The sequence below is a fragment of the Martes martes genome (assembly GCF_963455335.1).
Source record: "Martes martes genome assembly, contig: scaffold_352, whole genome shotgun sequence".
NCBI classification, from domain to species: Eukaryota; Metazoa; Chordata; class Mammalia; order Carnivora; family Mustelidae; genus Martes; species Martes martes.
Window position 1 is genome coordinate 20,013 of NW_027666490.1, and position 16,284 is coordinate 36,296.

Genomic DNA, 16,284 nt, shown 5'->3' on the forward strand with positions numbered 1-16,284 from the left:
AAGGCAGAGGCCTATTAACCCACTGAGTCACCCAGGTGCCCCTATCTTTTCCTTAAAATGTACAGCCAAATTTACAGCTGGTAGTTTCTTACAGTATGTGTTTTGCTATTTTCAAACACGTGGTGTAGTTCAGCATGTTCCTGGGTTCGATTTCCTGCCCATGAGCAGCTACCTCCAGAGGCTTGGTCCCTTTGTGGACTATGTAAGTGGCATGCTCTGTTGTTAGGAATCCAGTGCCCGGTTGTCTGTCTTCTCATTAATCTGTGAATTTGTTAGTGGGTTGCAAATGATGAAATTCTACTTATTTTCCAGTCGTTCATGGAATACTTTTTATAAAGTGATACATTTCATATAGCAGGATAAATGATTGCTTCTTTCCCTTTGGAAGTTTTTGAGGTGAAATACCTGAGTTCATATTGATGTGTCCAATTCAAATTCAGGACTATGGAGGTTTCATTTAATCACGTTTTTTACACTGAGAATCCCTAACTTTTTAAAGACCGTGGACTGAAGAGTTAGGGAATCCCACGGTCACTTACTTCACCTTACGTTATACAAGCAGTCGTCTCGGGTGATTATCAAAAGCACTTGCACATACTTTGCTGCGATCTCTGAATTGTCGAGGGATGACGAGACCAGCATTCAGTATCTGGACTGAAAGGACAGGTCAGTGTATTGCTCTCTTGGTAGGGGTGAGCAGTTGGGCCAGGCAGCGTCTGAGCCAAACAGAAGTTTTGGACAGTGGAGTATGTGGATCAGCGATAGTGAACGACATCCTTCACAGGAACTTACTGGGTGAGACGTGATCGTTTTAGAGTGTTTTTCAATGCATCTTGACATTTCTAGAAGTAACTGAATTGCTTGGTGTTTTTATGTAAATTTTTGGTTTTAGGTTATTTCTATTTTGTGTTATCTTTTAACATGGATGCTAGCTGGCACTGTGGCTTTTTCTTTCTGTTGATTGGGACTAGTCTGTAAGCAGAAAGACCCTGTGAAACCTCACCTTAATTGCCAGAACTTGGTAGGGGCACACACCTCAAGAACAGCTTGGCTGGTTGTTCCCAACATGCCTGCGAGAATGTCCACAATCATCTAGTGAGGTCTCCAGACAGACCCTAATGGATTTTGCTCAAGTCCTTAGCAGTCAGAGCACTATTCTGCTTTAGGAAACTTACTATAGTTCACAGTGTGAAGACCCCCCCGCCCCCACCAGCCCAGTTTTCCAGAAGCCACCGAGCACGGGGAATAAATCTAAGTACGGAGGCAGGAATTACTTAGATTTATTCCCCGTGTGTATACTGGCATGAGAGGGGTGGGGGGAGGGGAGAAAGGCAGTCATTCTCGCCTCGCATCTCTCATCTGTGAGCAGTGCTGCTGGTTGATTAAGGTCAGCTTTAAAGTGGGGCATCTTCTAGTGTCAGTTATGCACCACACTCACTAGCCAACTGGGGTTTGTATTTTTCCGGTGTCCTGGGCTCCCACATATCCTAGAGCTGGTGACACCGACCTGATTACCACTCATGTCTCTTCGGGTTTTACCCACAGTTTTCTCGGTTTTAACATTGCAAATTTTAGTAGGGAAAATGCTCTGCATGATGATTATCTTAATTAGGCAATTAACCCATTTTTATTGTAGAAAGAAACACACGTAGGCAAATGATTACTTCACTTATTCCCACCATTCTTGGTTAACTTGCTCACGCTAAGTATGTATCTTTCCAGATTTCTGTAGACATACACATGTATAAATACTTTTATAAAAATACAAACATACTGTATCTTGGTGTCCATGAAACCTGCATCTTGTGCGTATAGGTGTGTATGATTAAGTTAGCATCACCTTCTTCTGTAGGGATTCATCAGAACTTAATTGCCTGTCACCAGACATTTTTGTTGCACGAATATTTACACACCGTAAACTCATCTAAAACATCTTTGTACCTTTGTCTCTGCTATAATTATTTCTTAGGATATATGTGCTGCCGAAGCGAGCACTAATTATTTCTTAGGATAAATGGACTTGCAAGGTTTAAGAGACTATGAGCACTTTTAAGGCTTTACATTTTCTTTAGGGTGTATCTGTTATATCTTGCTTCCAAACAAATTCCTCTGTGTAGCCAGTCCCCAGTCCACAGTTTTCAGCACAGGTGAAGACAGCCAGGACACCCCAGTCAACGCTCCTGCCCAGTCTGTCCGCCTTCAGGTGGTTGAGCAGCTGAGGCATGACCTGAGAAGAGGACGGTACGATTAGAGCCCCGCGCTGAGGCAAGGAACATTGCTTTCAACAGACCTTCCTTGCCAGAGTGAGTGCAGGGCCCCTGGTCTTTTTACTCTCTAGCGTTGACACCGAGAACCAATTACTATTGGATACGGTCTTCACAATTCCTTTTTTTCCCCAAGCAACAAGTATTACCTACCCCTCTGTAAGGTCAGGAGATCCACAGTACAAGAGCATTTCGACCTAACCGAAATGGATCGTGACCCTAACAATTCCTTTTGAAAAACCGTTTGTCTTCATGACTATATCCACCTGTTTTCCTAACAAATCCACAAACTAAGACCAAACCTTATTAAGGCCTCTAAAACGCTCCTGTCACCAAGTACAAAGACCTCAACTGCTGTAACAAGAAAAGAAGGAATATTTACAATTACAAGGGAACAAAAGGCAGACACTAAAAAGAATGATGTGACCACACTGGGGGTTGGGAGGATGGTCCAGAAGGAATAAGGAACTGCGTGCCGGTCAGCGGATAATGCCCAGAGACCAGCAGACTGACAAGTCATCAGAAAAACCATTTAATTTAGAGCACTACCAGATGAAACTGTAAAAGACACTTCCCTCCAGGGAATAAGCTCTTAGGTGGGAGGCACTTTCCGTAGTAACAACAGGACCCACGTGCATGTACTACTTCAGTAAAGTTTTGAAGCATTTGATAACGTAACTTAGGGTGATTATATATTAAAATAGTCATTTAAGGTCCTACCTGGAATTCAAATATTCTCTTGGCACCACAGGGGCAATTTGGAATATCCTTTTCTTGAGGGATATTTTCACCAGAGATCCAGACGGGTGCAATCCCTCTGCCGTATCTGAGAACCTAAAATCAGCCAGCGTCATGAGCCGATCTCCACATCTCCTCTGAACTGCCAGCACGGCTGGGTAATGATCTGGGGAACTTTGATCAAAGCACACTCACCCGCAACAGTTTTACTGTCCCCCCGCCTCAGACCTGGCACCATTAATGCTTTTTCAGTGTTATCAAATCAGGTATTTTAGCTTACCTGACTCAATACCAAAATCCTGTGTCGTAGATGATCATATGGTTAGAACCTGAATCCTAGGGATATTCTCTGAGGGACCCATCTAGTCCTGTTTCTCCACTACCTGTTTCTGAATCCAAAATGTAGCCCAGACTCTGCCTATTTTCACAGTAAAAGGAACCTCACTTAAAACTTTTAAAAGGGACCAGGGGTGTCTGGGTGGCTCAGGTGGTTATGCACCTGAGTCTTGGTTTCAGCTCACGTCATGGTCTCAGGGCTGTGAGCCTCCAGGCTCAGCACGGTGTCTGCTTGTCCCTCTCCCCCTCCCCTTGCGTGCGCACGCGTTCTCAAATGATAAACAAAACCTTGAAATGAAAAATTCTCCCTTCCTTTGCCCCCCTGCCCGTGCTTGTACTGCTCTCAAAATACATACATATATATTTTTAAAGAAATTTAAAGGGACAAATGTCAAATAATACACAGTCGCTTAGATAAATACTACAGAGATAAATTGCATCGTAACCGAGTGGCTTTCCTAGGTTTTGTTAAGAGCATATGCATTATTGGGGCACCTGGGTGGCTCACTGGGTTAAGCCTCTGTCTTCAGGTCAGGTCACGATCTCAGGGTCCTGGGATCGAGCCCCGCATCGGGCTCTTTGCTCAGCGGGGAGCCTGCTTCCCCCACTCCCTGCCTGCCTCTGCCTACTTGTGATCTCTGCCCGTTAAATTAAAAAAAAAAAAAAAGTCTTAAACAAAACGGCATATGCGTTACTAAAAATTACCTTCGCAGTGTTTAGGATCTAGGTCTATTCTTATGATGTTCTTCCCCTGGGTACTTATTTAATTCAGTGACTGCTTTTTGGGCATTTAGCTGAACTTTCTTCAGTGATTGACGTTTAGGATGAATGTCTTTAAGGGGAATGATATTAATGGAAGAACAGAGATGAAGCAGGGAGACATTTGCTGAGCACTTACTATGCGCCTCCAAGTTCCCCTTCATCCTCACAACTCACCTCTGATTTTTTCACACTGTAGATGCAATTACATCAGAGCTCTTCATGTAACTCTAGAATCGAGGATTCTTCCCAACCCCAAAGCCCATCTTTCTTTTCATAAAACCAGTGTCTGTGTTAACGTATCCTGTTAAGTTTTACAGGCAAAAGGTTCCTGTTGGATAAATGGGCAAAAATACCTGTTCCTTTCTTGCTGCCACTGGCGTAAACTGCCTGTATCACAAGCAGCATTTTACTCATCTGTGTCCGATGCCGCCTTTAAAATACGGACCCCACGTGATAAAGAGTATAACCTGTAGTTTTTCAGTAATTACTGACAGGATCAGCAGACCATCTGTGTGAAGAATTCCTCCTATAAAAGACTACCTTTATCGTAGTTACTTCTCAGGGATTGTACCCTGAAACCACCACCTGAGAAGAACACACAGAAGAGTGGTAGGAGTTCAGTTTACCTGTTCTGGCTCAAGGGCTATTTTCGTTTTAAACTTCTGGAAAATTTTATCTTCCTTGGATTCATGTTTTGCCATGGAATCCAATTCCTCCTCAAGTGCTTCACCTGAAAAATATCAGCACAACTGTTAGGGCAACAGGATTAGTGCCCATGACCTGACATCTCCCACATGCTGAGGGTAGGGAATTTCAAACGACCGACTTAGTGTTCAATGAGAGAGCAAAAGCCACATGTTCCCCACAGGCTCTTTCCCTATTTTAATGCCTTTTGTTTTCACTACTGCCCTTAAGCTGCCTGGCCTGTCCCCGTATCTTCATGTCTCACGCTTGTCTCTTCCCAGCGGGTATGCTCACTCCGCCATCACTCACTCTGTGGACCTACCAGCTTGTTCTCTCTGCCCACTCCTCTCCTGGAATCCCGGCTCTCTGAACCAGTGTGGTCCTCAACAGGATTTAGTCTGTGTTACATGTACCAAAGTATATTTTTGTTATCACCTGAATATGAACTATAAACCAATAAGGTGATATTCTAAAGACTGATTGAGACTCTAAAACCCAATTCCATGGTAGTTAAGAGCTCAAATTCTGGAGTGGACAACATGTGAGCTCAAACTGCAGTTCTGAATCTTTAACAACTTTGGTTACATGACCACGTTACCCAGAAAACCTCAAACTTCTCACTGCAAAATGAGGTACAGTTTCTAACTCACTGTACTGCTTTCAGGATTTTTAACGAGATTGTACACAAAAAGCCCCTGATGCAGAGTAAGACATGGGTAAATGCTGGCTACTAATCCTTCTCTTGGGTATCTGGTAGACCTAGATAGAACATTTAGCATACCGTCACCATCTCTAGGTAACCTGTAAAATTGGGTAGATGAGAGAAACATTTAAAGGGCACCTGCTCGCCAAACACTATGCCAAGTGTCTCCCGTATTTGAACCTTGATCTGAGAAACAGATCTTGGATCCAGATGAACTTACCAAGTTTCCAGCATCTTGCGGAGGAGCCCTACCCAAATGACCACCTGGATACTTACCCTGACGTGTCTTCAAGTCAGGGTAAGTATCCAGCTAAGGAGATGCACAGCAAGGGTCCTGTCAAATGATGGTGTTTGAGAATCACAGGCTACAGGACTCCAAAGTGAGTTCACTTCCCGTCATTGCCTACCTCTCTTTTTGACATACTGAGCCTTTCCTTTCCAGCCTTACAATTAATCACTTAGTGAATAAAGTTCTAAAACTGGTTCCTTACCCATGCTCCCCATGACTTCTGACTCATTTTCGTTTTCAACAACTTCAGGTGTAATCTCATCTTCTGTTTCTATTACAATTTCGAATTCTGGAAAAAGGAAGTTGTGGTCTGGAATTGTTCTGTCCAAATAATCTGAAACAAGAACAGGTAACTAGCATCATGTCTAATCATATAGTTTTAAAGAGGATCCAGTCATTTCCCATTTCTAAAGCGTATTGTATGCAGTTTTCCCTAACAAATTAGCACACACAGTTCCTGCGATTCAGGTCATGAATCAAACGCCTGTATTAAATAAAGCAAGTCTGGGACACAACTGAGCAGGCGAGACCTCGCGGCTGCTCTCTCAGAAGTGTTCCCGGCATCCGATACCGGGATTCCGAGAAGTCTAACGCCTTCTCTGATCTCAACTTCTAATCTCAACGCAAAAAACTTGGGTTGACGGAGGCCGTGAAACCGAGCTGAGACGAAACGAGGCGACCCACCCGACTGCGCACAAGCCTGCTTGTGCCCGGATCTCCAGTCCAGAGTCTGATGCTCCCTGCCGCAGTAATGGGCCTCGTGACATCTGGAGCACGTTTTGGGGCCCAAACAGCCACACACCCTGCAGAGATGAGCACCGGACTTGAGCTGGAGGCGCACGCACTCCCCCGTCTCCGCGGGAGGGTCCTCGGGAGGCGGCTCGTAGGGGTAGAAGTCGTTCTTCCTGGGTAGCTGATTCCTAAAAACTGAGCGAGGAGGAGGAGAAATGTCAGCGTCACGAACCAAACAGCCCCGGAGCCCGCACCTCCGAGCCTCGGGCCCCCCCAGGGCTGAAGGACACGAGTTCCGTCAACAGAAGCGGAAAGAAAACGTGGTGAAGAGCGTGAGGCCGGTTCGGTACCCACAGCGGTCGGAGCCGGGTCTCCGTCCCGCGGACGGCAGAGGTGCGGGGGCACCGCGCGGGCCCCGCTTTCCGGACCACGGTCCGTGCGGTGCCGGGGGAAGCGCGCCCACTGCCCGCGCCCGCACCGACGAGCCCAGGGGCGGGGCCCGGGAGGCGCCGGGGGGGGGTTGGGGACGCGCGACCCCGCCCCCGCCCGCGCCCGCGCCCCCGGCCACCGCGCGCGACCCCCGGCCACCGCGCGCGACGCCCCGCCGCTCACCGCGCAGGCCCGCGCAGCACGGCGGCGCCCGGCAGCAGAAGAGGAAGAGGCCGCGGTGGAAGGCGTCGGCGCGCTCGGGCAGCGGCGCGTACAGCTGCAGCAGGAAGGCCAGCGGGCGGCCGCACAGCGCGCAGGCCAGCTCCTCGGGCCCCGGCAGCCCGGCCGCCCCCAGCCACGCCGGCCGCCCGCCCACCTTGCTTGGGAACTGCTCGCTGCGCAGCCGCCACGCCGGCGCCGCCTCCACGAAGCCCAGTTCAGCCGCGCGGGCGGCCGCCATTCGGCGAGCGGGGCCGGCGTGCGCGGGGACGCCCTCCGCGGCCGGAAGGCGGAAGTCGGCGCGGAACCGGGTATCCGGAGCGGGGGCGATGGGGGGGGCTGCCGGGGAGGGGGCGGGGCTAAGGAACGGACGTCCGGTCCCGTGACTTGGGGGCGGGGCGAGGAGTCGAACGACCCCGGAAGAGGCGTGGGCGGCTTCCCCGAGGGCTTCGACGGCGGCTCTGGCGTCGCGTTCGCCTCTTCCCGGCCTTTTGGACGTGGGGGCCTTTGCCACGTCGAACGCGGAGAGTTTTATTCTTTTAAGTGAAAACGGACAACAGAATTCCAGTTCTAAAAGCGACAAGTGTGGCGCTTGGCAGTCTGCCGCGGAGCCGGCCCTGCTCCTTCCGGGGCGGCCCCCCGCCGCGCCGGGGACCCTCTGCGCGGGGAGGCCGCGCCGGCCGGGGCGCGAGCGGGGAGCCTCGGCGCCGGCGCCTGTTGCCGCGAGTTGCTTTGCAGCCGGGAGGCGCCCAGCGTTGCCGGAGCGAGTTTCGTCTCCGAGTCGCGTCTGGGGCGTTTTGCTTCCCGAAGGGCACGTGCGTCCTTCGCCTCGAGCAGCGAAATTCCGTCCTGCTTTGCTGAAGGAGAACCAGCTCGAGAGTTTCTCTTTCAGAATTTCTTTACTTACTTACTGGAGGGGGAGAGGGAGGGAGGGAGCGCTCGGGCGGGGGCGCAGGGGCCCGGCCGGGCGGGGGGCGCAGGGGCCCCGGGAACGTCTGCTCGGCGGCGGGGGCTCGGGGTCGAGTCGCCGCGTCCCCTCTGAGCAGGGCGCTTGCCGGTGCCAACCGCACCGGAGAAGAAGCGGCGGCTCCGCCCGTCGGGGTCGCGGAAGGGCGCGTGGAAGCCGGTGGTCGCGGAGTGCTCGGCCTCACGCCGGCGAGCGCCGCCTGCTCCCACCCGTCCGGCCCGACGGACTGGCCGTTCCAGCGCGCGGCCCCGGACGGCCGGAGATGCCGGCGGCTCCGCGGTCGGGTCTGCGGCGCGCGCTCCTGACTCACAGTTCCGCGGGGAAGCGGAGGGGACGCCGGACGCGCCTTCCCAGCAGACCCGTCCGGCAGGTGCGTCTCAGTTCCCACTGGAGCTCGCTCTGCTTTTACCTTTGCTGAACGTGTTTTACTTGGGATCCGTGTATCACCCATTGTCGCGTGTGTTCCGCGGGCAAATGCTCAGGTCTGTCTGCCCTCCTTTTCCCTGATTGCCGTCGGACCAGCGGTAGCCTGTGGTTCAGCTTCGGCTTTGTCTTCATTACAGTGGACCCGAAAACACCAGCTTTCATCTCAGAAATCCGTACCCTCTCCTCTCCTCCCCGAGTCTCCAAGTGGGTGTTCTCCAGTGTGACCGTTCTGGCCCCTGTGCCTCCTCCCCAGCCCTCCGTCGAAGCGCACGCCTCCCCTCTGGCCGTGACCTAGCACCCCCACGCTGTCCCCTCAAGGCGGAGGACTTTTTGCCGGTCTGTTTCGCAGAGGTTCGGCTGATGACCCTGGGGCTCACGTCCTCAGCCTCAAGTAAAGGGGGCAGGCGGGTAGGTCAGTTCCCGTGCGTTACCACTATTCCGGAGCACCTGCGCTGAACGAGCCCCGGCAAGGACCCGCCGTTCTGCTGTTGAGCACGTGTGCTCCCACGCGCCACTGACCACATTGTCTAGGCACTAGACTCTTCCGCCCGCAGAAGGGAACTTACAGGGACCACTTAATAATTGTAGGTCTATAAGGAGCAAAAGGTGTTTTCCCAAAACACTGAGGAGAAAATGAAGCTGAATAGAAGTGCCCCGAGGTCACAACCGTGAGACAGGCAAGACAGGCTCTCGTGTGTTGTTGGGGGGAAAGGCTCGTTTGCCCTTTGGAAACCATCCAGAACAGAGACTCCACCCGTCCCTGGATGGAAAATTGGTATCTCAGGTATCCTCGCCTTTGTTTTGGGTCTTTGGTGGCTTTGCTCAGCCGTCAGAGTACCAAATGCTCAGCCAGACACTGAATCTCCACAGCCCGAACTGGACCTTTCTTTTGGAGTTTCTTTTGGAGTTATTCTCACTTGATAGTCCTTATTTGGCGGACAATATTAGGGCCAGGGTCAGGGTTAGGATCTGGGTCAGGGTCTTAGTGTAGGTCCGGGTCAGTCTCATTCTGGGTCAGCATCAAGGTCAGTGTTTAGGTCAGGGCCTGGTTCTGGGTCAGGGTCAGGGTCAGGGTTTGGCTTGATCATAAGTGACCCCCTTTCCTTTCTTTTCTTCTCTTTTTCCTCTTTCTTAGCCTTTAGGATGGAGAGGACTCTCATGGTCACACACGCATCAGAAGTTGGTCTGGGGAGCATTGTTTTTATTCCCCTCAGTGTTGGGCTCTAAAAGAAGAGAGAAATATGGGCCTGGTCACTGACTGTTACAACTCCAACTCGACCTGAATCATGGGTTGTGGATGGCCTCAGAGATCATGTAGGATCCTCCCACCCTCCCACCTATAAAGGGTGCTGCTGGCCCCACTCTGCCTGGGGATTCCCACTCTCCAGCACAGGGCACTCAGTAGGCATGTGTGGATTTATATAGGATGAGGTGTGCACCAGCCCCTTTGTGCAGCTTTCTTGTGGGCTGGCAGTGCCCTCCTGGCACTGGCTGGATCCTTCATCCCATCCAAGTGATCAGGAGCAGACAACAAAGTCTCAGAACAGCCCTTGCCCTTGGAGCATTCATACAGGCACCTGTGGTCCTCCAGCTCTGGCCAACCTTGGTCTTGACAAACTCCACAGCATTTACTGAGCTGACTGCATTCCCAGGCAGTGTAATAGGCCCAAAGACCGTGTAGGCAGCTCCTTGGGATGTTTTCATTCCCAGCGTCTATGTGGTTGAGACAAGTGCTTCCTCCCTCACAACCTCTGAGCCTCCTAAGTGAGAGGATAATCCTCCAAATACAGAATGTGGCTCTGGCTACAACAGCCGTGCAGCAGACAGGCCCTATAGTCCTTTGGCCATGGTTATAATGTAAATATTTGAAATGCATACTTGTTAGGAATCGAGGACAAATGAACAGCTGTCTCCCCCAGCAGGCAGTATCTCACCGGGACTGCATGGTCTCAGAGAGCTGCATGCATGACCCAGGGTCTGTGGCCCTTGAGCGACCTGCCGGGTGTGGATTCTGTGTTGTGGAGAAATCCTCAAGCCTTCCACGGCCTCATTGAACAATAATTTCCTGACCATCCTCACGTTTGGTCTCTGCTCATTGTAAAGGAGAGAGAAGAGACTGGAAACGAGCCAGTTTGTTTTCTGGGGGTTGGATGATTAATGTGGGGGGGGGGCAGGGATGACTCCCAGGCTTCCCTCCACCCAGGGATACGAGTGAGGTCTGTGTGCCTTCCAGTCTCTGAGATACGAGGACTCAATGCCCAGGGCAGGAGCCTTGAGTCTCCCACCAACAGCAAACTGCTTTTTCGGCAGTTGGAAGAGCGTCTTGCTGTTGTGGGAGGACAGGAGGAGCCCTGGATGGGCGGCTGCAGCCCCTGAACCTAAGTGGGCCCCTTCCTTCCCTGGGCTTCAGATGCCACAGCCGTGCCGTCGCCCACCAGCGATGCGGAATCTGCTGCTTTTCCCGCCCAGCATCCGCTCTCACGTCCAAGTCAAGCATCTCAGCTTCCCTTTGGGAACCACCTCTCGCCTGCCTCGCACCCGAACAGTTCCAGAGGGCAGACGCCCCATTCCACCCACCTCAAAGATGGACACATGATCCAAGTCTACCCAGCCCCATGCTCTGTCCTCTGGGTGCTCTGACGGCTTCAAGGATGAGCTGTGACCCAAGCCAGGCCAAAGACACTTAAATCCATGACTTCATGGAACCCAGGGGAAAGAGAAACCCTTCCCAGTAGAATGGATGGTGAGTGAGTGTCAGGCTGGAGTTGCGGGAGGCCCCGGATGCAGTGAGAGAGACTGTGCCTGTGAACGGCCCCTCCCCAGAGCACTTAGCAGGATGGAGTGTTGGAGAGGGTCCGGGTCACGCTGTGAGAGTGTGAGCTCCTGAGCCTGCCAGGTCCAAACCCGGTCTTAACTTGCCTCTTGCAAGTGTTAATGTATTTCTACCGTTAAAAAATATTGATTTATTTCACTTCAGTAGGTGCATCAGGATTGACAATCCCTGAGACTTCCCGTGCATAGTGTCCTCACTGGGAGTAGCATGGCTGGGGGAGAAGAAGACAATAGGTGGGGTCAGGTCTCAGGGGAGCTCCAAAACAGCTCTGCCCTTGTTCCTGCTTTCTCTCCAGAGAGGAAAACCCCAGAACAGTGAGGGCAGAACCAGCAGGAGGAAGAGGCTCTTGGATGGTTAATTGCCTGCTTGTTTCCCCCTTATTTTAGAGTCTATTTTGTTAATGCGCATTTTTATTAGGAAAGCACCCATTTCCTCTAGCCTTCCTTTCTGATGCAATAGGTTTCTCTTACCTGACCTTTAATTTCGACTCTCTTTCTATTTTTTTTGTCAGGATTGTCACAATTAATGAACAAATGTTGGTACCTTGTTTTTTTTTTTTTTAAAGATCTTATTTATTCACTTGACAGACAGAGATCACAAGCAGGCAGAGAGGCAGGCAGAGAGAGAGGGGGGAGCAGGCTCCCCGCGGAGCAGAGCCCGACGCGGGGCTCGATCCCAGGACCCTGGGACCATGACCTGAGCCGAAGGCAGAGGCTTTAACCCACTGAGCCACCCAGGCGCTCCGATACTTTATTATTTACTGAAGTCTATACCTTATTCAGGTTCGCTCTGTTCTGCTTTTTCCGGCTCCAGGTTCCTGGGCAGACACCACATGACATGTGGTCATCACATCTTTTTAGGCTCTCCTTGGCTGGGACAGTCCCTCCGATTTGTCTTGTGTTGATGACCTGGACGATGTTGAGGAGGATTGGTCAGACATTTTGTACATAGACCTGCATTGGGATTTACTTGTTTTTCTCTTCGTTCGGCTGGGGTTGTAGTTTTCAGGGAATCCGATCACAGAGGTAAAGTGCTCTGTCATCACTGTACAACAAGGGAACACTTGTCTCTGTCCGTGTTCATGCTGGTCACTTGGCTGAGGCAGTGTCGGTCAGGCCTCCCCAGCATGACGTTACTCTTCCCCACGTGTGTGTGCTGTGTCTTCAGGAGCAGGAAGACACTGTGCCGAGCTTCAGGAGAGGGGAGTTAGCTTCTTCGCCTTGGTGGGTGGCTAAGTGTTCACAGCTATTACTGCAATTCTGTTAGAAGAGCTCTGCTCAACCCCAATTGTGAAAACCTGTGTAATCTGTTAATAAAAAAATACAACTGGTAATAAAAAAATACAACTGGGTAATTTAAAAGTTCACCTTGGCTTTATTGAACTGTTCTTGAATCGGGCGGCATCCCATCCAGCAAATAGAAAGGACCTTCTTTGAGCTGCATGGAAGGAAAGGCTTTTAAAAGCAGACAGGGGGTTGGAAAAAAGTAAATTATTAGCCAAGGATGCATTGTTTTAGGCAAGGCCAGCCTCCTAAGGGGAACAGAAGGGGCCATTCAGTACATTTTCCAGGTTGACTGGTTAAAGTTTACATGGAGATGGGGGTATGCGAAACTGCGGTTGGGTTCCATAGTAGGTCCTTGTTTGCTGACCTGGGTCTCTTAACTTAAGTGACTCCAATTTGGGCCTGTGGTTTCTTTTTAACAAATCATTTATTTGTTTATTTTTAAAGATTTATTTATTTATTTGACAGACAGAGCTCACAAGCAGGCAGAGGTAGGCAGAGAGAGAGAGGAGGAAGCAGGCTCCCCGCTGAGCAGAAAGCCCGATGCGGGGCTCGATCCCAGGACCCCGAGATCATGACCGGAGCCGAAGGCAGAGGCTTTAACCCACTGAGCCACCCAGGCGCCCCACAAATCATTTATTTTTACCAGCACTTTCCATCGTCTCCTGTTTTCCACTGATATAATTCTATCTTTCTGGGATTTTTTTCTTGGTACTTCTTTACTTTCTGATACTTTAAGTTATCCTGGCTCCTACATTTACTGTCTCAGTCCTAGTGTTGGCAATTTCTTCAAAGAGGCCTGTCTCTTTTTCATTAGAGAATGGTATTAAAGTCTCACCTGTGGGAATTGACTGTGCTCAGTGGGCAGTGCACGGCGACAAATGCCTGTGTCTCCACCTATGCGGACACATCTAGTTATGGAGATTTCTGTGTGGAACCGTCTATGTCCGTGTCCAGCTAAAAATGAGCTTATACTGATGTCTCCAACCTGGTCCATTACCACATGGACATTGTGATCTTCTCCCTTTGCTGGTCTGTAACTTTCTGCTCCACCAGTGACAAACTGGCTCTCGCCGCCTGCCATGTATTTAATTCATTGCTCCGTTCCAGATCACAGATGTGGTGTTTCCAGATCTGTTACTACCACCCTGTTGGGAAAGAACTTGGTGAAATAGAGTCCACTGTGTATGCACAGCACATTTTTCCTTTAGTCTACAGACTCCACTCATTTCTGAAGTTACTTAGGTCAGCATCTTTTGCCATACAACCTGCAGTGAGTGTTTTTTCAGACATTTCCAATACAGTTAGATCACTTGTCGTATCCTGTATTCCACTGAAGGGGCAGAAGAGATTTTGCTCATTTGAAGGTTCTTCCAGCGGGACAGGGAATTACCTTGACACAAGACAGATTAACAGGAGGAAAAAACCCCACAAAGTTTAATCGTGTACACATGATTAAATGACCAAGGCAGGCAGGTCTTACACTTTGTGGACAGAGAGAAAACCAACCTGTGAGGAATTCCCAGAAGAAAGAAAACAGCCTCGGGCGCTCCAGTTAGTTCTCAACTCAACCCCGGGGTAGTAAATCGGTCAAAAGTAACAAGGGCTATTTATGCAGCTTTCTGGGCTCTAAATTTCCCAACTCTGGTGACTAAGAAGTCTTTGCACCTCCTGGTACAGGGACATCTTCACAAGCAGATTGATTTCCCGGCAGCAAGGGGACAGAGGAGGGTCTGAGTGTCCCTCTTACATAGGCTGTCTCTTAAGTAACTTTTATTTAAAATGATCAGTATGCCAAAGTGGCACATTTGGGGCATTCTGCCTTTGGCCCCAATATCCCACATCCTAAATGTGACACTTCCACATCCTGAATTACTTAACTTGAGTAGGTGATGATCTACTCTTTGAGATGTGGAAATGTTTGGGTTTTGACAAATGCGCGGCAGCAGGTATCCAGCTCTAAAACTTCCAACTCCCCACCCCACAATCCTTTTGTCATCTCTGTAGTTTTGCCTTTTCCAGGATGTCCTATAAATGGGGTCATAGAGTGTGTAGCCTTTTCAGACTGAATTCTCTCACTTAGCAAAATACACATAAGAACTGGGAAGCCTGGGTGGTTCAGTCGGTTAAGCATCTGCCTTCGGCTCGGTCATAATTCCAGCGTCCTGGACTCTATTCCCGAGTTGGGCTCCTTGCTCAGCGGGGAGCCTGCTTCTCCCTCTGCCTCTGCTGCCCCTGCTTGTGCTCACTAGTGTGCTCTCTCTCTTTCTGACCAACAAATAAACAAACAAATACACATAAGATTCATCCGTGTCCCTGTATGGGGTGACGGTTCATTCGTTTTTATTGCTGAATAGATTAACAGGAGAAAAACGAACAGAAGTTTAATAACCTCCATATGGTCTGTATTCATGGGAGAGACCCAGGGAAAGGGAACAAGTCTCCAATGCCATGTTCACTCTCAGTGCCATAGTCAGCTAAAGAGACAGAGATTTGGGCCGTGGGAAGGCCAGTCAGGGGACATTACCAGGCCAAGCACGGTAAAGGAGGGTATCGTCGTTATGCAGATTCACGTCTGTGTCGTCTCCTTTGGTAAGAGTGTCTTGAGATTTAGTCATTCTTCTAACCCTGGTACAGAGAGGGAGACGCCCTCACAAATGGAGCTTTCCTTTATAAGTGTACATTTCACCCACCAAATGGCAACCTCTGTTCAGTTTTCAGAGATTCTCCTGTGTCTGCTGATTCTTAAAGTTAATAGACCCCAAATAATCCTTGTGCCCAAGAGGCATGTCTGGGGTGGCATATTCTGCTTCCTTCACTTGGATGCACTCCAGTTTGCTTGTGGGCTCATCTGTTGAAGTACATCCTGATTTCTTAAAGGTTTTAACCATGAGATACAGAGTTGTGTGCCTAACTGTGCGAGAGATTTTGTTTGGAATTAGCTTTTCAGAGCAGTTGTCTAAATACCAGAAGCATGCTTGTTGGGTCCTAAGGTGAGATTTATTTAGCTTCGGGAAAAAACTGCCAAACTGCTTTCCGAAGTGGCCCCGCGTGCGCTTCCCCAGAGTGAAGTACACTTGCCATCATTGCTCACCTTCCAGCAATCGGTATTCTTGCTTTTTGTAGTCTAGCATTTCTAATAGGGCTGTAGTGCTCTTACTGCGTTTTAAAAATATTTTACTTATTTATTTATTTTTTTAAGATTTCGTTTATTTTTGTGAGAGAGAGCATAGCACAAGCATGAGTGGGGGGGTGGGGGGAGGCGTGGGGGGGGGCAGAGGGAGAAGCAGACTCCCGGCTGAGCAGGGAGCCCAATGTGGGGCTTGATCTCAGGACCCTGGGATCATGACTTGAGCCGAAGGCAGACGCCTGACCACCTGAACCACCCAGGCACTTTCGTTGTTGTTGTTTTTTTAAGATTCTATTTATCCATTTGAGAGAGTGAGAGCGAGAGAGAGCACAGTGGGGTGAGAGGCAGAGGGAGAAGCAGACTCTTGGCTGAGCAGGGAGCCCAACCGGGGCTCGATCCTAGGACCCTGGGATCATGACTGGAGCTGAAGGCAGACGCCCAACGGATGAAGTCACCCAGTTGCCCGGTCTCTGTTGTTTACCTTTATAA

At 50.1% G+C, this 16,284-nt stretch overlaps 1 protein-coding gene across 2 annotated transcripts; it reads right to left on the bottom strand.

The window, feature by feature from the left end:
• Nucleotides 1–1,590: 1,590 nt before the first annotated feature.
• On the bottom strand, nucleotides 1,591–7,472 carry PDCD2 (programmed cell death 2). 2 transcript variants are annotated; one of them, XM_080831546.1, is made up of 6 exons: nucleotides 7,121–7,472; nucleotides 6,461–6,703; nucleotides 5,979–6,065; nucleotides 4,727–4,830; nucleotides 2,985–3,098; nucleotides 1,591–2,227 (listed from the first exon to the last, which is right to left on the bottom strand). In XM_080831546.1, the coding sequence occupies exons 1-6, from the start codon at nucleotides 7,395–7,397 to the stop codon at nucleotides 2,069–2,071; spliced, it is 984 nt and encodes a 327-aa protein (XP_080687672.1). In that variant the 5' UTR covers nucleotides 7,398–7,472; the 3' UTR covers nucleotides 1,591–2,068. The 2 variants fall into 2 exon arrangements, with proteins under 2 accessions (XP_080687672.1, XP_080687671.1); XM_080831545.1 differs by having other exon boundaries at nucleotides 5,979–6,110; nucleotides 7,121–7,459.
• Between the last annotated feature and the right edge of the window lie 8,812 nt (nucleotides 7,473–16,284).

Bases quoted from the DNA above. Each gene is read 5' to 3' on its own strand.
- PDCD2 (XM_080831545.1), bottom strand. From the start codon at position 7,397: ATGGCGGCCGCCCGCGCGGCTGAACTGGGCTTCGTGGAGGCGGCGCCG. The intron at 4,831-5,978 runs GTAAGGAACCAG...GATATTTTTCAG, and splicing joins AGAAGTCATGGGGAGCATGG to GTGAAGCACTTGAGGAGGAA. The intron at 2,228-2,984 runs GTAGGACCTTAA...TCCTCTTCTCAG, and splicing joins AGAGAATATTTGAATTCCAG to GTCATGCCTCAGCTGCTCAA.